At 39.2% G+C, this 22,833-nt stretch overlaps 2 protein-coding genes across 2 annotated transcripts; both read left to right on the top strand.

The window, feature by feature from the left end:
• Positions 1 to 5,158: 5,158 nt before the first annotated feature.
• On the top strand, positions 5,159 to 7,727 carry LOC111251837 (uncharacterized). The gene is made up of 3 exons (XM_022808878.2): positions 5,159 to 5,362; positions 6,521 to 6,681; positions 7,180 to 7,727. The coding sequence occupies exons 1-3, from the start codon at positions 5,299 to 5,301 to the stop codon at positions 7,615 to 7,617; spliced, it is 663 nt and encodes a 220-aa protein (XP_022664613.1). The 5' UTR covers positions 5,159 to 5,298; the 3' UTR covers positions 7,618 to 7,727.
• A 4,845-nt stretch (positions 7,728 to 12,572) lies between these two features.
• Positions 12,573 to 15,446, top strand: LOC111251718 (dickkopf-related protein 3-like). Its single transcript, XM_022808608.2, has 2 exons — positions 12,573 to 14,215; positions 14,693 to 15,446. Exons 1-2 carry the CDS (start codon positions 14,090 to 14,092, stop codon positions 15,158 to 15,160), a joined length of 594 nt encoding a protein of 197 aa, XP_022664343.1. The 5' UTR covers positions 12,573 to 14,089; the 3' UTR covers positions 15,161 to 15,446.
• Positions 15,447 to 22,833: the final 7,387 nt, after the last annotated feature.

Raw genomic sequence — 22,833 nt, 5'->3', positions numbered from 1 at the left:
TTCATTGCTTTTTGTAGTAAGGCTATGCCAAAACTGCGAATCTAGCCAACCATTTTGGACTTGAGTGAGGCATCTGGCCTACTAAATGTTTTTTAACCATATCGATAGACACAAGGCGGAACGAAAAATTATGTATTATTTTTCTGTACAAGATCACCGTTTAGCTGATTGACGTAAAATAGAACCAGATGAAGGATGCCTGGGGTCACGTGGCTGACTTCTGAGAGTTTGGAAAGTTACTGTGAGACGCGCGTTACGCGCAGGTGTAACTGTTTTTTTTTTTTTAAGGAACTTCTGCCCATAAAAACGAAAATACTTCGTACTACTATATTCTTAAACATTTATGATTGAAGGCAGTACTACGCCCATGATTTAACTCTAAGGGTCTATGGCTAGGTCAAATTCATAACCTTATTCATTAAAAATTAAAGTTTACAAAATTAATTCAATAAACCTAATATAATAAAGCTAATATGGAGCCACTGACAATAACTAATTCTTACTTATATTTGAAGGATAAACCTGCCTCTGCCAGGACGAACTTTTGCTTTTGTTCCAGTAAAAGCAGATTTTTATTAAAAGGTAATATGAAAAGTGAAGCGCGTTGAAATTATCAGTCGAAAAATGTATAAAAAATAATAATATGTGGTGATTTGGCTAAAAGTTAACCATTCAGAAATCAGCAAAAAAAAGATGCTACCCATTTTTGTAATTCAAATTAACTTATAGGGGCATTCAAGGGTTCATTGGTGGTAAATTTTTAGGGAAAATTTAAGATGATGATAAATCGACCATGAAGCGACATCTGGCCACCAACATTTTCACTGTCAATAACCTATCCTCTGAAACGTTACTTATACATACCATCATTGAGACCAGATATCTTCCTAAGATTCTCACCTAATTCTGCATACATATGTCATTCCCTTATCAGTTTAAGCTCCTTTGGCTTTTGTTCAGTTTAAGCCTCTGTGCCCCCGCCGGCATTTAAGATTTATCGATAGATAAAAGCCAAGCTCAAAAAGAAAGAGCATAATTTGGTGTGGTCTTTTCGGCGATACGCAGCTCGAAAAATTGACAAGTTCTAATATCTTATAAAAATGTTGAAGGCAAGTCAAGTCTTAAGTTGGAAGCGTCATCGTCCTTCATCTCAAAGGAATAATCGAACTTATTTGCTGGTAGGAATATAATGAACGCCGGCTCATGTTGACTGACAAGCGGTTGGTTAACACGTAATACACGGTGAAGCAAGATGCTCTCGAGTCAGATTGCAAAAAAAACCATTTTTTTGATAGGGGGAGAGTTTTCATTACAGATATGCTAAAATGGCAGGTGATATGGCAGTGCTTGCGGTAGGCGTGTAACACAGTTTTGATAGAGGCGTAAGCAGTGAATCTATCTTCAGGTAGTAGGTATACTAAGTATTCATATACAGCATTCTAGCGTTAATTATAATTATTCAGATGACCATAGAAGTCATTAATATAGCTATTGTATTTCAGCTATGTTAAGTATAACATAATATTATAGAAACATAGAAATAATGTTTTCATTTCGAATGTGATTTACGTATTTCCCATTATTCTGACAAATGTAAAATCGAGATTCTCCATTTGTAATTTCTGCTAGACTGTCTGAAAGCTTCTGCTTCATTCTGCATGTTGAAGTGGAATATAACTTACCAGAAATATAACTAAGCGATATATAGATTCATTGCTAGGTCAATGTGGGTACTGAATCATGTTCTTTTTTTCGTTTTAGCAACAATGGAACCACTAGAAATAACTGAAGGTCCGTAGTGTAGGTTTTTATGCTGCTCGTGAGAAACGATTGCTTATCTTTAATATGCTCTTATTGGTAATGGTCGCATTTAGTATATCTTTTAGGTCAAATAAATGAGCAATTGGTTTTCGTCGCTAGGTGGTGCCAGTGTCTTCATTCAGGTGCTTCATCCTATACAGGTTTCTTACGGCTCTTTTTTGCAGCTTGATGAGAGGCGGCTTTTGGTCTTTCGAATAGAAGTATACCATATACCATACTTACACCAAATTTGAATTTAATCGACAAAATATTTCTTGGTTTATATATGTTTAGGTTTATATAGTATGCAAAATTTTCCCTTCATTTACCATTTATGAGTTGACTTGAAGTTAGCTCGCCGTGTTCTACTGAAGTGTACGTTTAAACATAATCCCCCACCTAGTAACAAGGGCTTTACGCGATACAAAAGCACCATCGACAATAGTAGCGGCTCGAACATTCTGAGGTAGGTAGAATTCGCCAGTTGGATAGGCCGGATCGGCTGAAGTACTATGGAGGTAATCAATGTTAGTGTAAAAAAATGTCAATGCATTTGCTTCTTCACACAAGAACGAATTTGTTTACCGTCCTACAGGTAGAGCTAGCATGCATGCTGAATGTTAGTACATACAACTCTCCTGCTTATGTTCGAACTTTACAAGTTTATAACAAACTTCACATCAGAGCTCTCCCAAGAGCTTCGATAATAACCCTTCAAAGGCTAAAACTATATGTTAAATGAGCGTATTTCTGACGTAGACGACTGCTGTAAAAACTAGCCCTAAGAAACAGTTAGAAGTAACCATATTCCTGACCTGCTTCAGCCTGTCGCTAATATTAAAGTACAATGAAGATCATCGATATAATATTGTCATACGCACTTTGAAACTAATCATCAGCTTGCCGTAAACTGTACATCTTAGAAGTCATATTCAAGAAACAACGTCCAATGTTACCCGCCTTACGGTTAGGATGCGACCGATATGGCTTGAATCAACATGGTATGTGTTACCCTAAGCCAAGTTCGAAATTACAAACTATGAATCCACTGATTCGAAAAAAATATTGATACTCTGCTAACTTGCCCAAAAACGAGGGCCGTACTCATGTTGCAGGTTGGGTCGAGTACGTCGTCGTGTCGCTCGGCGAGTAAATTGCATCCTCGTGCATTGACGCGGGCGCAAGTACTTGGACCGAGCGTTTAGTTAAAAAGCGAAAGTAGAATCGGCAGAGGATTTGTACCCTGTTTCTTTGAACCTTATTTGTGAGCTAGCTGTACCTCTATTTTAGTCGATTAAGCCAAAAAATAGCTCGGAAACCATCTGTGACTCCTACTTGTAAACGCTGCAAAGGTAAGGGATGCGATCTTTGAAATGAAACAAGAACAACAAAACACGCCCGTTAGTAAAAGCCGCGGTCCAAAACATAGCCGTGACTCCAGGCTGCCAACTCGTAAATAGAAAAACGGGCACAAAGGAATCTCCAACATGATTCCGTCTCCTGTGTGCGTAATCTGAGAAAACACTGTAGGATCTCTACCTATCCTGTGATAAATACAACAGGGTCTTTCATGCTACATGCCGAATAACTGATAAGGGAGACCCGCAGGCTGAATCAGCGAGGCAATGGCTGTCTAAAGTAGATAGCTTGGCTGTTAGAAGGTAGTGAATCGACTGATTCATGAAATGTACATAATTGGAAAACAAAATCATAGCGTAAATTATGTCCTTACTGCACCGCGTTACGGCTCCAGAAAGCTAAGCGGAAACCCTCAATAGCAAGCCGATGCGCCTGACAATTACACCTTTTGATGATAAGAGAATGGACCTGTCGGAATAGTAAAAAAAAGCTACCCGCGCTGTGACTCCGTCAACAAATACAGTTCTGGTTATGGGCGACGTTTTTGTCGAATTTCTCAGGCTGGCCTTGCGAAAGCTCTTGCCCGTCCTGATATGTGCGGTCACGAACATTGCTATTAATAGTGTAATAGTCGAGACGAAGCTGGAAGGTCTACGTTACAGTCTGAGCTGCACGTTTCGTCTGTCCCTTCTTCAAAGCGGACCATAAGGATGCTAATGAAATACTTATTAGAAGAACAGCACAGAAGAGAGCTTATTGTACTGTTGTGCGTCCCTCAGTTATGCAGCGTTAGGTCGTTGAGAACAGCGATACAACTATGGAGGTGTTCTAGCAAAGGCAGTCACGTAGGAGATTCGAAAGGCGAATGAATTTTTTTAAAAAAGGAGAGAATCAAGAGGAGTCGTGCACACGAGTTGCAGTTGTAAAACTCGGTACCGGCCACAACAAAACCCGTCAGTTCAGCTTGTCGGCCTAATTGTAACAGCTCACAGCATCTGTGAGTTTTGCGAAGACTGCGTCGAACGGTCGTCGCCGGTCGAGACCTGCAAAGAAAACCTCTCGTGATTTGAATCGAGATATGCACGAGATATGCAATTTCCGTAGCCCGCCTTGTCAGCAATGGTTGAAGACTTTCTGCACCAGGTTCTGATCGCGCTGAGAATATGAATAATGCGCAAGAACAGCATCTTCAGCTGTCGAAGTTCGTCGCAAGCATGCTCTCAGAACAGAAGTTAGGGCCCAGCTAGAGGATGACGCTGAAGATTATTCAGTGGAGTTGCGGGGGAATCTCTACACTAACGTTATTATGTATTTTTAGCATATAAACAACTTAGTTGATTCGCACAAGCCATACAGGGTGTTTCCGATATGTTAGATTGCACTCCTTGAAAGCAAACAAACATTGCTATAATAACCTAATAGTATCGACGTAAACGATTATCAATCATGAGGCTTAAACAGGCGAGCCTTTGTTTGTCCTATAGAAATTTTGATTCTGTGATCAAAGAACGTCCTGTATGTTGGAGACGCAACAGTTTCAATTGTGAGTTTTCGACAGCTCTTTCATGGGCTCAGTGACGGCCGTGATAGATAAAAGTTCGAGATAGATGTACGTCATTTACTGCATTCTTGCTATTTTTATACTTGTTCCTTACTATTCCTGCATTAATTCGGCCGTCCCCATGAACTCGTTATCCCATGAGGCATACTAGAATCGAAGCACACTCAATATAGGAAAACAACCAATTGCTTGTTAATTCCCTCAATAGCGAGTCTACGTTTCGGCAAAATGGACCTTTTGCTGCCGATATTCCTGATAACGTGCCAACGATAAAATCATAGATCCGGGAATTAAGATTACATGTAACGAATTTACTGATCCGTGATTAGCACTAATACATAATTTTACGAATTTATTACAACAAGGATCTCTTGACGAAAAGCCGTTAGCTTAGCTATCGTGATTTAGACTACCCTGTCGGATATATAAGAGGCCCGTGCAAGCAACTAGTGACAATTAGTCTGTGTAGTGCCAGCTAACGGTTCTTAGTCTAATAGTTCCAGACCACGTGTCCTGTGCAAGCAATCCTGTTCCTATAGCATATTGAGTTAACCCTCATCTCCGGCTTGCCGATCAAGATGTCGCTGTTGTGTCACCGTGAAGTTACGCCAACTTTATTACTGTGTATTTTGTTCGTTGGAGGTAAAAGACACGAGTAACCTTTACTTTATTTTTTGCCTGCGTAGCTCAAAGGACGCCGTAGAGTATAGCTTCGGCAATCAGGAAGGAATAGATAGATAGATAGATAGATGCAGCTGTCTCTACAGCTTTATACGTTTTTCCCCTATGAAAAAAAAATAGATTTAACTTTCGAGGGATCTTCTATTATTCTTGTGTATACCTATCACTTAATAGGACTGAGCTCGCATGGACTTCAGTAATTTCGATGTTGCTACGTCAGAGCTATATTTAAAAAATAAAAATCTATGAATGTATTTATGACCGATGTTTCTGCCTTACTAAATCAATTTTTCTATCGTACGATTTTGACAGTAAAGGTAAAGAATATAGTAATAGCTAACATTAATAGTAATAGCTCGACGCACCAACCCATAGCAGATTCTGACTAACCATTAGAATAATAAACCTATAAAATCGTCATTTCGATCGGACGAATATAATCATCATTACCATGATGTTATGAGCACTGCTAGACGATGACAATTTCTCAGACATTATCAGAAGTACATAAGTTGTTTTTGAGGTAGCCGGATTAATGCTTGATTAAAATAAGATCAATTAAATACGCTTGTTCGGATTTGCTTATCCAAGCGTCAGTAGGATGAATGAATAGCATCGACCAAGATGAAGCAGACGAACATGAAGAGATCGCGAAGACGTGCACAATCATCACATACGACTTATTATAGAAAACGAAGGAACGATATTGTTATATACGAGTCATTATTATTATTATTGTTAGCGATGTTCTGAGAAAGGTACCTCTATGGGGTGATAGCCACCCCGAGCGAACCGATGTCTGACCAACGCCTAATCTGTATCAATGAGCTCCAGGAAAAATAGCAACAAATATAATAAAGTAGATTAAAGACACGGTAAATATGCCATATGCCAGAGGATAGAAGTTAGTCTTCTATATATCGGTACAATGGAATCGTATTGGTTCTGTGAGCTTCTGTTATGACTTCTTCTGATATCTTTCGAATGTTACTGATTATGACTCAACGTTTTGCGACGTTCCCACTGCCAGGATCAAGACACAGTGGTAAAACGGATTAGAGTGAATCTTCGTAAAATGTCTGATACAACTCATATTACCACCATGCATGCTATTAACAGGTGGGCATGGAGCAGGATGTCCGAACAAGTACACAATACCTGTAAACGCTGAGGTGGACGATGTCCTAGAGTTTCTTCGGGCGCCTACACCGATCCGAAGAATGATTAATAGCGTGAACTTGCCAATCACAGTGATCGAGGACCAGTTGAACATTACAAGCGTAAGTTCATTACAATATATTGAAAGAGTACATATTTAAAGATTTTTCATAGAAGTGCCAGATTATTATACATAGGATCCATATACAGCAGAACAATCTTAGACTACTCTCGGATTGACGTGAGTTTCCGGTATTCAAAATTCAACTAAAAAAACTTCTTGGTTAACAACACTTAGTTTCTCCAGTTTATTTTATCTAGAATCATTCTATTAAAAGCTCAACTAAAAATTTCAGCTTACAATCATGAAGGATTGTTATTTGAAATTTTTTTTGAGGTCTACAATGTTGCATGTTAGTCGATTGGCTCAAACACGTTATCGTTATATGTACCGTTTTCACCCTTCTAATTTTTCTAAGAAAGCTCGACAATATTTACTGAATTTATCTATAATAGCTAAATTGCATCGAACCAAACGAACTCGGGTTATGGAAGTTTTAGGGAAGGCATTTTCTAAAGAGTACTCCAGTTAACGAACCTTCTATTCTTCTGTATTTTAGAAGACCCTATCTGGCCTGTCCAATGTACACCGATCCGGCGACGCTTCGTTAACTGTTGCCAACCGTTCGCTCGTTATCAACGTAACGGTAACGGTGCGTGATGTGGTCATGGATGGCGTTTGGTGGACCAACTTGTTTGGTACAAACTCTACTGGAATCATTGACTTCATATTCGACACAATTAAGATACAAGCTGTGTTTTCTTTTGAGATGTTCAATGTTACCCTGATTGACTTCAACGTACGCTCCATTGGAAACATCGATTGTATGAGATTTAGTGGTGCTCCATATGTCATCACGAGAGTAGCCGAACGGATAATTAATACAGAAAAAGTTAAAAATGACATTGCGAGAGCCATTGAGAAACGGGTGAAAACTTTAAGCGAGTCGGAACAATATTTCCAGCGGCTTTCGTATTGGTATAACTTTCTACACTAATCGATGTTAACGCTCGTCTTTAACTTTTTTTCCGATCTTTTTTTTTTTGTCGAAACGTTCTGATCCAGTTTGATTATATGTGAATAAAAGAAACAGGTGGTAAAAAAGTTGATTATCAGTTATTTATGAGCAACAAAAATAGGCCATTAACGATTACCCTACTATTTTCATCATCATCATCATCGTCGTCGCTCAGAGTCGTGGAGAGGGATTGCCTATTACTATTGATCTGTTTCTGAATACATCAGAGCAGTGTTTCGAATAAATTAACAAGACCCAAAGGTATACATCGATCACTCGACTGCCGGTTAAAAGAAGCACTTGTCTGAAGCACTTATTTACTTTGTTGTTACAAATTTCGTCTGACCGGAGACGATGATGAAAGAAAACTTGAACTTTCTGAGCTCAAGAAAACAGATTTGATTCGAAACATGCCGCTGTTACAAACTACAACAAGGTATAAGTTGCGCGAAGGAACTTTATCAACGCGTCAATCAGTGAGGTATAATAGCTTTACTAGCGTCTACTAGAATGAGAAGTTATGCTCACATAAAGAAGGTGCACTAATGTTCTTTGCTACAGACCGTATCTCGGCCAAATGCCAAATAGTCTTCATACGTTTTAGTACAGTATCAGGATCGAATAATTACTGCTTCAGAAATTATATCTGCGAACGTTAGAGCAGAGACATTCCAATAGATCAGCTGAATATTTACTGGCGTTAGCAAATGTACGCTTGCGCCCTTGAATAGTAATACTATATAATTGAATTGATAATAAACTAGAGCCTGACGTCGTCCTGGCTGGGCTATAGAATGAGCCCTCCTCCTGGCTCGTCTTACAGAGCAGTATGAAATTGTATTGGTGTATGTTCGCAAGTGCCTTTTGCCACCGCTGCCTTTTTTTCAGCCCTTGAAAGTCAGCGTGGTTTCATTCGACTGAGGCATTTGGGTCGTCCAATCTAGACGTGCGCAGGGGTGCGCTTCTTAACATGCTCTGTCTGGGTGTCGAAAAGTAGTCCTACATAGGATTAATATGGCCGGTTCACAACAGCTGTTTTAATATGAACGAATGTGTACACGTTTGGCGGGGAGATTCGACGAAAAGCAAAGTCTGATGTCAAAACGAACAGAGTTCCATAGAGGTGCTGAATATCAAAGCTAATTAAGTGCTAAATTTCTTACAAAATTAAGAGAAAAGCTGTCGGTCGCTGCTCTTTAGGTAATACATGAACGAACAATGCCAAGTTACAATATAAGGCGAATCAACGACGGCCACAGAGGTGTCAGCAAAAAACATTAAATGTCTAATGATTATCTAGAAGTAGTCGGTAGGGTGGGAGCTATGCGAAAATAAACCGGTCTTATGGTGGATCGTAAATGCAAACGTCTTCGACAACAGTGTCAAGAATCTTCCGATCACTGACGTAAGACTGAAGATGGACAATGAACAAATAATCGAAAGGTTCCAATTTCGAGTACAAGAAAAGATCGATATTCGGTAACAATAGAAAAGTCAAAGTATAGTATACTTTTGGACTATCAATAATGTTTTAAAAACGTGTACTATAATGTATGTATCTATTTCAACACGTGTATGTTTAACCATTTGTTACTGTCGACCTCGCTAAAATACGAAGTCCATCGTCGATTTTTAGCCATCGAACATTGAATAGACTAGTTATCAACACCTACGCCCCACAACCCCAAGTTTAGGATGGTACGCTATGTGAGTGTATACGGTCGCCAATAAAGAGTGAGAGATGACCGAGTATATACTTTTACTACTTGTGAGCGATCGCAATTCAGTTGCATCTGAAAGTCATTTTGAGCTATCTTCAACACTGGTCCGTAGCTGAATACCCTCAGCATTTTCCCGCTTTCTTGTTTACATCAATTTGTTTCATAAGGACTAAATACACATGTTGGCTTCTGGTTGGAATCTTCACGAAAGATCAATTATTATCACTAAATGGCTCCCCTAAATAATTCCCCTCGTCTTAAACGAGTATATATAGTTTTTGCTTAAATCTAGTGCAAGTTTAGGGGTTCGACGATTATCCACTCTGACAAAATCCGCAATCATACTGTTAGTGAATCCTATGCACCTGACTGAAGTAACTATCTCAGCTAATCGATCATCTCTGTTTAGGCTCCGTCACAGCTGGAGAGTCTTATTTTGGGGAAACTGCCCTAATGAAGTGAATCTGGCAGTTACAGTCCACTTTCCTGCTGTCAGAGAACTTAAAAAGTGGGGTTCATTGGGGCGATGAACGCACTAGTAACTCCTCTCATACTCGAATATGATATCTTGCGACAATTTTCGCCTGTTCGGCAAAAATCAATTGACATATATGGGTATCGAATTGAGCTGTTATTCTGCTAGCTCTCGCTTTGTTATCTGTGTCCATCATACAAAAGCTCGGAGCATCTTTCAGACGTTTTCTCACTTTACTGTGAAGTCGCAACAGCAGTTCGATGATAGGTTACGTTTCAATCCTGAAATGCAAATGAAAATTGTATGTAAGAAAATGAGAATTTTCATAGACAACTCTCGAAGGGTATAGTTAAAAAAAAAAAAAAAAAAAAGGAAACATGTTTCAGTCGTTCGGACCGAAGATCCATAGTTCACATAGCAGTTAATGGTATAGTAAAGTTCTGCGCGCTTTTGATTTCCATGAAATTTTGAGTAGATAGAAGATTTACGATACCGTGAACGTATCGTGTTTGAGGCAATACGCTTGTATTCGTAACATTTACTTAGGCAGGACTGTTTCATGCTACATTGTCGGCTCAATGACGTAAATTTTTACGTTTAATGAAAATATGTTTTATTTTTGCTGGTCAATTTTTTGCATCTGTGATATATTTCAAGCAGTATCAAAGTTACAGGACCAACTGCAATCGATCAGTGACTGGACTATTAGCCGATGCAGCCGGCGCTGAGCATTTCAGACGCAGACCTTATCTTTCGACCCATACCTAGGTCGATCATAAGCAAAGAACTAACGATGCAATGAAGAACGTGCGAATTCCCTTATCTCAATAAAGCTTTGCTAATCCAGATAGACCTTTCACAAACTCAATATAGAACTCATTTAATTAATAAGCCTTCTTTCGACTTTTCGTTTGTAGGAACTTGGCAAGCGTGATATGATTGCACAAATGGCTCGGGTAAAATACTAAGCACCACATGCTTTCTTCAAGAAGATATATGCCCAAATAATACGAGACTTTGAGCTTTTGCTAGACGTTTGAATAGGTGCGCCATAAACCTTTTGAACATTGTATATTAGATGAGTACTAGTTTGTTCGAAGACATGAGACAATATCCGCTCTAAGCTAAGTACATAAATATTGAACATAGATAAGTATCGCACTTTATCTTTACTTTAACTTCAGTCATGTTTATGTTTTGCCTCAATTGTCAATCCGGAAAGCTGTTAGGTTTCGTTATTGATCAAATTAGCTGTCAGGTCACGTTGCTTCGGACGGACTTGCAAACATTTAATTATAACTAAACTATTCCACAGCATAACACCAAATACAGTTTCTTCAATAACGAATCAACAGGAATCACGTGTGTTACAACTCGAACTTGTACAATAATGTATCTGTCAAGGCAAAACCATCCTTTTGACCTTTGTCGTGAAGTATCTGCGTTGCGGGGATCTTTTTTTTTCAAACGCATAAAATGTTTGCGCGAACTAGAGGATGATAGAGCTTTGCGTTTGGCACATTGGCATTGCCAACTCGATGAAGACTACGATAATCTCTTCCCACCATCATCATCGCTGAAGCCATATAGTGTCAAATGATGCTTACATAGCTTATAAACTATGCTACAAAGAATCACTCTTCTCATGCCAACGGTAAATATACAGTATATAAACACATGGTATAGTTGCGGTGGAATTTCTTTTTAGCTAGATGGCAAGTTCACCCTAAAATGACGCCTTGTAAAACAACTATATGCCCAGTCGAAAGTTAACCTAAGATTTCGAATTCTACCTACGATATATAAATCATACATAAATATGCAATCAAAGTTGTGCATTCTATTTAAATACAGTGCCCAATCATGCGTCATACGCTTCAGCTGTACAGATGCAAATTCGCCTTTTGTGAAGCCTTGCCGACAATCATCTGACAATCCCTATTAAAAAGTTTCCTGATAAACCGTACACGTAATAGGCTCCTGGGGCATGGATCCGTAATTGGCAGTATCCGATTTAGATTTTTTTTTTTTGATGCACTGCTGCGATAAGCGGATAGTGGAAACATCGAAGTGCGAGCGTTTATAGGCGCGCTATAGCATGAATTGACGCAAAGCTTTCTGCTGATAACCTGGGGAGCACTATTAGCAATGGGGCTACACTTGAGAAGCAGAGTCTCAGTTTCACTGCGGATCAAGGGGCAGTCAGACTCATCTTCTAACTCAACGGTCCCAACTGGGCTAACTAAGGCAAGCAAAGGCACAGGCAAAAAAATCCTTAAACATTTCCAACTTGCCCATTTTACTTAATTAAACTTATTCCTTTGATCAAGCATATTCGTTTGGAAGCTTAAACACTAGAGCATCGGAAAGAGAGCGCGGGTCCCTCAGAAACACATAGTCCAGTCAACGTTCTGTTCGCCTATCTCTGATACTCGGGAAATGGACCGCTCTGTACACACAAGTGTTCATACGATCTTTGAATTGCTAGCGTTCGAAAAAGCTCCTACGCTTAGATACAAGTAAAAGAACACGTATTGCCCATGTTAATTGTACATTTGATCTCCATTCAGATTGGGGCCAGAGGTATCGAGTTTACCACCATGATGTTACAGTGGTCCTCCAAAAATTGTAGCTATCAGTGTTATCCCTTAGCCTATCAAGTGTCTTCAAATATTAGGTTTTTACAGGCAGTGGAACAACAGAATTTGTGTCAGGGCAATATGGTAATAATGGTTTAGATATGTTTACCGACCAGTTATGTCAACCCATTTTGGTAAAAGTGCTGTTATAAACACTGCCCTACGGAACGTTCTTCCGTAATTACATTGTTAGTATTATTGTGTTTATTATGGAGTTCTTATCTCGGTACGTTAAAAATGGCGGTTATTACGTCCGATATCGCCATTGAGGATCGTATCAGACGGTGCGCAACCTGCACGCTGTAAACTTTATCGTCAAAATTAATCACGTAACGTTACAAGAAGCAGGTGGCGATCAGAACGCGACTGTAATCAATGAAAACGACTTCTTCCGCAGAAGCTTGGACGGCAGTTCGACAAGGTTTTAGGGTTTTCTTTGCAGGTTTTTGGAGCTGTTCGACATCTGCCCCGACGGTACGCGATGTAACTGTGCACAAATGAAATAAATCATGCTACGAGGCATTTGAGATCGTTGCAACGTGAGTTCTGTTCAAGAGACAGTGGTCAAACAAGGCATTTGCATGTACAGCTGCATTGTAGATGGAGCACTTGATGCAGTAAAAACGCTTAGGGCCAATAAATAAAATCGACAAATGATGACTGGTGGTGGGCGAAAGAAAGCCTTGTTTCGGGCATATTTCTAAATATACAAGCACATATAAGTAGATTTCTTCATCACACTAGCGTAAAGTTTGGGTGCTGCCAGCTTCCAGTAGTACACCGAAGTAGTGAAATTCTTCGCAGACGAATTGTCCAACGCATGCAGCTTAAGGCTTCGAAGGATCACTGGACGAAAGACTTGCGCCAGCCGTTATACCGTACATAATATAATAGTAATAATCAAGTATCATTGCAGAAGCAAACGTACCAGCCAGACAAATATCAACTGTCATCACAAAGACGTAACGAAATACGTTAAAAACACGGTCGACAGAAACGTGTACGAGCAACAAGGAAAAGATGATGTCTGAGTGATGCCAGCTGATGCGAAACTCCTTTTAGGACTATAAAACGTGCTCTTGTATATGGTTGTTTGTGAGTGTGTCTGTGGAAAGAAGGTCAACGGACTTAAATAGGTCTCTGATCAGGCAGTCTGTGCTCGTCACTAGACCTTTAAATTAAGCTTATTACAGTAGTCACCTTACTGAGTTTAATAAGCGAAAGAATTCAACTGGCACCCTGGCAGGTGTAACTTTATTCGCACGACTGATCCCATTTAGTTTACCCTAGAAGCAGCATTTGTGAGGTATAAAGCTCTTTTCATTTGGGGTGCGATCAGGCAAACCTGGAGGCTTCTTCTAATCAAAAGCCCACTAGTGCTCATTGGGCACCCCGTTGGGCTCACCTGAGTACGAAAACCTCACCGCTTAACTAAATATTAGCTATGCATTTTTGCTGCACTCGTTAAGTGGAGAGGGAAAGTTAAGAGAAAAAAGAGCATCGGTATAAAGACAGTTCGATTACTAGGAATTGATTCTATTTCTACCAATAGAGCACAAAGTCACAAGCATTTTGTTGAAAGGGTTATATCTTTCATTGGTCTTTTTAACGGCAACATGAACATTGTCAATTATGTAGCATTGTTCAGTGCAGTCATTCAGGCATCCCAGACGTCACCTATTTCGGACAAATATCAGCTGACGACAAAAAAGAAGCACCAGTTCATCGAGACGGGACACTTGGTAAGCTCTACTGTACAGTCATTTTACCATATTCTAATATACAACAAGCGCTGTTGTTGTTTAATAGCGAATAATCGAAACGTACGATTCTAGCGGAACCCATTTACCGCCGCTCAAAAGAGCACGTAAAAATCGGTTACGAAAAATTGCCCACAACAGCCTTGACGTAAGTGTGTGTCGCGATTAGCATTAAGAATAATAGGAATCGCTATCAAAGAGATGATCAGTGGCATACAACGATTCTCTAGTGAAGACCAGCGGCAGGTACATTCAAGAGTAGAATTCACGTACACGATGGTGGCTTGCACTTAAGCTAGCCATAATATAACATGAGGTATACAGTGTCCTGTTTTATACAAAGTTGGTACAATTTTGAGTGAAATCGCCATGGCGGAACTCGGTCGAAATGGAAAAATAAAGTCCTTTTTTTTTGAGAGATTTTAACGTGTTCTTCGAAACCATGTATGTTCTGATTAGGTGGCGTGCCGCTTGAACGAGGACTGTGAAGGAGGGATGTTTTGTGACACGCATTATGGTTTCTGCGACAAGCTGCGACTTAAAGGTGAACCCTGTCGACAAGATAGTCATTGCAAGGATCGCTTGTTCTGCATGTTTGGCGAATGTCGAAACACTCCGAAGACAGGCCAAGAAGGCTCTCGTTGTGAACGGGCAGCAGACTGTCGACCAGGCCTGTGCTGCGCTCGCACCAAAAGCGAAAAGGTTTGCAAATCCCGCCTATCATTAGGTGAAAGGTGTTATATACCTAAAGGCGGGATCGATTTCGTCCTTGATGAGGTGTGTCCTTGCGAAGAAGGTCTAGTTTGCGGCTCGGTTTCACAACAGCTGGATATGACATCTGCTTCTGTAGAGTCATACGACCATTTACGTTGCCGTCTACCTAAGGACTCGTCGGATAAAACACAGGAATTCGTCGAACTAACTTAAAGTTATGCAAACAGTACGAGTGATGTCAAAATAGTTAGGCTGCGTATTCACATAGATTGTGTCGTTTGACAAGCGTCTTCCCAGTTACCTGGCAGTACCCTAAAGACAAGTGCGTCGATTACTAACAGATGGGAAACCTCGACAGCGCTGTAAATATGTAAATAGAATATGATGGAATAACTTATAACAAAGTATGGTCCATTTGATAATAGTGGCCAGATTTATAATATATTATTGTAAACTTAGCAATGACTGCAATAAAATTGGAAATTAACTAACAAGGAGATTTTTTAACTGAATTATTGGATTTTACCTTCGGCTTTCAGCCCGCGCTGTCCACTTCGTGAGTTGAAGCCAACCCCGGGGTGTGGGATTGGTAATATTCGATAACTTCCGCTGTAGTAGAGTGTAAAAGGATACCCGATGATGCGAATGTCAATATCATCTTTGAGTCATAATACATTTCTTATAACTGCAAACTACTAAACCGATTACATAAAACCAAAGTCGCAAGCGTTATAAAAACAAAAAAAAAAACTCTATCGGTAGAAAAACGAACTACAAAAGCAAATCGTTTGGGTAGGAGACCCTCCACCATAGAACAGCTTTCTGTCGCGCGAGAAGCTCGCAAATCGACAGTGCTGGATGTGTATATAACAGTCAAAATAATGCATATTTATTGACACACATATGTACAATTCAGTTGTCGTAAAAACCTGTCTAGACGCACCATTTCTGATTTGGTTCTTTAGACAACGGCTAATCAATCGGAGACCACTCACATAACTGTGACGTTGAGTCTTTCGGAAGTATTCGGCGATCAGAGCGCTACATCAAATAATGTAACAGCTAGTCACGACAAGTTTGTTCAATTAGCGAAGTACTCAAAGGGGCTTTGGGCGGAGCAACCAAACCGGTCACCCTTTCGCTCTACACACGAGTCTCTTCAGGGCCGTCTTCGACATCTTCGAAAACTGCAACCCTTAAGTCTTATTATAACAGAGGACAGAACAAACAATACGTACGTTTCAATTACACCTTCTAGAAAAAATGATTACGTTGCTTTTCTTTCGTATCAGGCAAGAACCAAATCGGAAAAGCACTCGAGCGTTTGGGCGGACGCAAGGATCGGATAAAATTTGATGGTATGAGTAAACCTAAAGCTTTAGTAACTGACCATGTATGGGTCAATAAACATTTGTATAATTCCAATAATTTAATACAGGACGGTGGGTGAACTAACTTACACTACGGTATATTCCAACATCTGTTTATTACATTGTCAGTCTGCTACAACAAAATTCCGTTTATGAAACAGTTGGTATCAATCGAAAATACAATTAAAATCATATAATATAGCTATTTATTATAGACTATCAATATAATTTCAATCACATTTACGGTAAGCTTCTTTCTGAACAGGTCTGTAGATTTTTAAATAGTTAAACAATTCTATGGTGGTTGGTGAGCCTCAGGATAATCATGTGATTTGTAAAGCATAACATAGCATAATGTAATTATTGCGATTTATGATACTATTCTATGAAAACGTTGCCAACTATTGGGGCTTTTGCCCGCAGGATACAAGAGATAAATTCAGCTTTTTAAACCCAAATCAATTAAGAAACATAAAAATAACTGACCATCAAATAATAAGCAGGCAACCACGGCCAGGAAAGCTGATATTGAGAACTTGAGTAAAAAAAAAATGTATCATGAATAAATATTATGATGATAATTGGTTTTTTGGCGTTTGGCACTACCATGGAGGTTGTGAGACGGCTATGCGGCGACATCCTCGTAGCACCTAACTCCCATCAATTTTTTCAATGGTTGGAATATGGTGACAGTCCCAACTGCGTACATAGATATTTTTTTTATGAGAAAGATCTTCGTAAAAATGCGAATGTTAAAAATCGGACCAGTGGTTTGAACCAAATTAACATATTATACTCGCATTGGCACCGCGTCAGCTATTACTTGGACACGCTACTATTATCGACAACTATGAAAATATGACAGGCCGTGAAAAGTACATGAGCTGTTAAACGGTGCTCCCGGTATAAGTTAAGACAGAAGTTTCAAATTCTTGAACGCGTTTCCTTTCCTGCGACTTTCAAAGGCGTGATTACGTCTGCAAGATAAATCTTTAATTTTGTAATGCAAAGATGCCGCTTGTGTTTCCGTGTGTAGTATGTCTTATAGTGTACTGCTCTTCTAACTGGAAGTAACAATGTCCATCATCTTTTAACATGTATTTAAAGATTAAAATTCGTGAATACTTAGTTAAAAGGTCGTATTCACAGAAGCTATAACTGATATTTGCTTCTTAGTTAACCGTTAGACCGCTCACGGAAAAACATGTTGCATTGTCTACAATCCATTAAGGGTTTTGTTTTTCGACGCTTGGGAAATGTGTATCATCCGACACGTGTTGCAGTGATCTGAACGAACGAACGATCAGCCGGTGGGGCCAGGCACCGAGAATTATTCAGCATTGCAAGAAGTTCCAAATCCTGATAATTCAGCGTTGAGTAGTACTCATCGGCATAAAAAAGAATTTCACTTGAAGCCGTGAGTTAAACTAAATCCGCTTAGCTTTCATTTCGTCCAAAGCAAAAGGTCCTGTTTGGAATTTTACCATAAACATTACATTGATCACTTCTGGGTAGGTCACCTCCTAGTTCATGATTGATCACAGGAGCAACCAAGGGGCAAAATGGACATATATGTGTTTCTTTGCTCTTGCTATGCAGTCCATGATCTTGATAAGGCTAATACGTCAAATGCTTATAATAACACCTGCACCTAGCAGATATAAAATATATTGCGGGGCACCTCAACTCGAAAGCATCACCAATAGGACGGGTCGCAGTTGCCCCGTGTACAGGCTTGTTGAGTTAATTACTCAAAATGAAAACATTTATTCATAAACCCCTAATATACAGCTTATTTTGATTAAACACCTTATGTGTTTTCCCTAACTTTACACGTACAGCATTCCAGCAGATATTTTCAATTACAGTGACTTTACATTACTGTTTCTTTCGAGTACTCTTGAAAAAACGATGCTTTTTGTTGTTTCGGCTGTAATCAAATCCATCGGCTTAGTTGAAAACACAATGATGTGAATTGTCTGTCTAATTATGCCACTCTATCAATTCAAATAAAAAACTGTCAAACAAAAAACATTGCAAGCAAAGAATAACAACGTCTATTCCTTGTAGGGCGATAGATCAGCAGTCAGCACAACATACGATCTCATTTTCGGGAATCAAAAAGTTGTTTTTGAAGATGGTCTTCGCTGCATTATGGGAAGTTTCTGTGTGTCGATAAATGATTACCACAAATACGCCGCTATCTTCATCATCTGGCAACAAATTGAAATGCTATTAATAAAATGCTAAGATATTCATGGTGTCGCTTATCAATGATTCTTCCCGCTTGGTGACTCGGCAGCTCGCTGACCCTGCGAAACGGCCCGCAACACACGAATATACATCTGTGTGAAGCATTTGCGTTTGTCGTTGCACTCACCTTTTAGGTGCTACTTCAAAAATATGCAAAGCCCTTAAATTATCGAAAATCGAGGCAAGCTATTTCTATCTCAATTTTTCTATTAGATCTTCCTGCTTTTTAGTGTTCTTCAATTCCGACCTTTGGCTAAAGCGTGTAAGTATCGTTTTCATTGGACGGAATGAAGAATACATGCTTGTTTGTTTTGCTGTAGTACTATAGTTTTTAATTCGATGTGAACGAGTCTTCGGAATCATCGATTTTTATTAGGTATAATATATAGCACTTGCTTCTATAACGAGTCTAATCGGACTAGATCTTATTGGACTATCTCTGTTTAACACACCTATGAAACGGCATAACGATTATACAAGTAGCGATAAAGTTAATAACAAATAAATAAATTCGCCATTTCTTACTTGTGTGATTATTAATATTTGGTAAAAATTTCTGTTAACGCTGAAATTGAGATTAGCGGAGCCACCTAAACCACGCCGTTGTTTTTGTGAGTTTTTATGTGATCGATTTTATTACGGAGGCATTGAAGCTGCAGTAGTGCCCATGTGAACACTTGGAGGTATTCTCCGTACGTGTTTACCTCCGCCTCTCTGTTCCAGTTGAACGTAGAAATGAGATTTAACGTTGATTTATCGAAGGTATCTTAATATTATACGCATTAAGCTGTAATGAAGATCAGAAACTAAATCTTTTTCATTGGCGCAGCTATGCGTGTAAAGGGTCTTGCGTGGATATAATAGGTATTTGAAGCTGATCATAGCAAAATGCATCACTAAAAGTGCGTCTTATATATTGTCAGTTTAAGCTATTATTTCTTTCGGAGGAAAGCATTTAGCCCGAACAATCAGGTCTTTTTTCGCACAGTACTCTCGCTTGTAGACTAATTAATAGTTGGTGATTTTTCTATGTTATATTTTTTCCGTTTAGGATAACGCTTTCAGAAAAGAAGATACAATTAAAATCTTCGGACAGTTATCTTTTAGAGATATGTCCAATAATATTTCAAGGGAATCTTCATCTCATTCGAGCTGGCTGCTAAGTAACTAGAACTAAAATCACTGAGTTGAGATTATAGTTTTTACAATAACAATAGATTGGTTAAGCGCACTGCATTCATTACAAGCATTCAACAACAGATAGAAAAACAGAAAGGCCAACTATGTCCCGGATCATTGGTGCAATTGGCTCTTGCTAGAACTTTCGCCCACTTGCGGAAGCTTCAGTGTGAGAAATCTGCGAATCCGTATTTCCTGCTAAGTTATTTGTTTGTATAATAGTCTCAGTAAAAAATGTCAATAAATATCTTGAGCTCTAACGATATTGCACCTCTAAAAATCACGGAGGATGATTCAATTAGGATAATCGATACGCTACCATCGAATCCGGCGAACTTTCGCCTTTAAGATATAATGATGATTTTCAATGCGTGTTAGAAAATACTCTTCTCTATTTTTTACACACACGTGCTAGTGCTAGCAGCTTCTAGACACGTTTACACCCACTATTCCTTTTCGAGGTAAATGTGTAGAAGGATACACTTGCCCGGCACTTTCAAGCTATAGAAGGCGTCATAATCATACGGCCTTAGACCGGGAGAGTGAGCAGATCGAAACCAACGCTGCATACTATTTTGCTCAATTCAGAATGATGTTCGGCGTTGTTATGAAGTAAACTATTTTCCTAAAGGATTCGATATAGCGTGCTACATTCATTACTTCCTTTTTGATGAGTAACAGCAGACGCGCCTGATGACCACTATAAGTGTTACTATAACTTCACGAGACTGCCACCAAACTCAGTTCCTTTCCAAAGCGACGGCATTCTGTCGCGTGATTCTTCTCCGACGAGCGGTGGAGATTGAACTGTACCGGTTAATTCATGGGGCACCTGTCTGTTGCTCTGTTTGGGCTGGCGTTTTCAGCATTCTGTGACGCGTTGTTTTGGCCGACAAAGCTTTTAGACTCTAAGCTCTACCGTAATGAAACGCCTCTTCGATTGCAAGGATGTGTTCTAGCTTTTTGGTCGTCTTCTCACGGGTCTTCGGCACTCCAATGTCCGTTCTGAAAGCCCTTACCTACTGTATTTTCGTTTAAGGGTTCTTTGCCCAATGTATGCACTGCCCTTTGGTGAATTTGCGTCGCGCTGAAAGGGTCCTTTTGGGTTATCTATACGTTAAGGCGGGCTCAACATTGTTTACAATTAGAAGCATCAGTAAAAAGTACATTCGATGTTTTGCTTTTTTCAAAGGTGTAGTGAACGATCAAATAGTACTACGCAAAATTACTTTTATGTGCTTTTCTTCTTTGAGAATCAATATTTCTAAGGTAATAATACAAAGCAGGCCAGCGTGAGCTTTGGCTTTAATGTAACAAACGTAAGCACTTAAATGGTAGGCTAGAAGGTTTTGAAAAGTAAAGCAGGCAGGAAGTAGGGAAAAAAAAACTTATTTACGTGCAAAAGTATCTGACTATGACCATTAGATTATGTTAAGTAGAGAACGATAGAATCACTCGCTGATTATTGCGAGTATATTGCGGTAGATGATTTTTGAATCCCCAAATATTGACATATTGGCTTTATTTTTTAGATCAGCATTCAAGCTAATCGTGCAATTGAAGGATAAAAACAAACAAACTAACAAACAAACGTTAGCCTACATTTTTAAGAGACGCAGGCTCAGACGATGTATAATATATAAGATAAGTATGTCAGTATTTAGTTAATGCGAAAAATACACAAATATGGCTTATCATTATTACTGAATGTATTCACTGTTTTACCATATCATCGTCACAGAGTTGACTCGTTATAAGTGTCAATGTTGAAAAGTGCCATTTTCACTGCCAAAGCATCATTGACCTTTGCGTGTGCGCCCACGAGGTGTGCCTGTATCTCATCGATGCGTTCCAACCTCCCGAAATGCTCGGGTTTGTTTCCGCACTTTGTTAACCTTGTTAGCTAGCACCCGGAAGGAATAGAAATAAGTAGTTCTTCAAGTAACTTTGTTTCCAAGCTAAAAAGCTAAATTAAAATTAATTACTATTTATTTATAAATGTGTATTGAAGAAACAGACTCTTCGTTACACCAGCTTTCTCAGACGATCATATATTTCTTTAAGCTTTGAGTGGTAAAATAGATGCTGGAGTTCTGTTGAACTATTAGAAAAAAATATGCTTTCTCTAAGCTGTGTAACCCTTCCAAGATTTGGCCTCCAGTTCAGAATACCCCTGACAAATTAACCGCTGATTGGAAAACGCATATATGCTTTTGGTCCAATAAAAAGCAAGTAATAACAAAGTAGAGAAGGTTACAAGTATTCGTTCTGTACCAAGATAAAATCAGTAAAAAAAATAACACTTCAGAAAGCATTGCCATTAACAGTCTTTCGATGACATCGGATAGAGGAATCAATCAAGAATACATAGCGCTCATAAAACGAGCGTTACGAAAAGGTGCTACTCCCGTACGTGAATCCGTCACGTGTATCTCAGGTAGCTCAGCTTTTGCTCCACGTTGTTTATTTCGAAATAAGCTTTAGTCTCTACAAATAGGAATATAAACATTTCGTTTACATCACGGTTTCATATATTAGATTTCTGCAAAAGCAGACATTGAGTGGTATGGGTTTGACGGTTCGATCAGAATTGATACACATTAGTCTACGAAGTAGACGCACGTATAAGCGAACGTTTTTGTAATGACACGAAATTCCATCATCATAGGGAATATCTATTGAAGTTTACTATTGTAAATATAAGTAAATAACACAGCTTATTAACAAATCAACAAGTGCAACACTTGATCGATGCGCATATTTTCCACGGTATTAGAATTACCGTAGAATAGAAAACAGAGTAATCGTCCATTTCACTCACAATATCACACAGTACCTATTCACATCCTGCTTCCACTTATACTGTAACCGAACATAGCAAATTATGGAGTACCGATATGTGGAGTCTCGTGGATGACATCTTTTTGGATCGAATATAACTGTGGCCCGTAATGTTTCCTGTGTTCAAGGGCCACGACTCTTATCATATATCCTGACGTAAACGCGCCATTACTTTTGCCATAACAAAACTTAACCACCCCCCAAAAAAACACACTTTTGTTGCTGGCGGTTTTACCCAGGAGG

The sequence above is a fragment of the Varroa destructor genome, unplaced genomic scaffold (assembly GCF_002443255.2).
Source record: "Varroa destructor unplaced genomic scaffold, Vdes_3.0 BEIS01000005.1, whole genome shotgun sequence".
Lineage (NCBI taxonomy): Eukaryota > Metazoa > Arthropoda > Arachnida > Mesostigmata > Varroidae > Varroa > Varroa destructor.
This window is presented reverse-complemented; position numbering and strand designations above follow the sequence as displayed.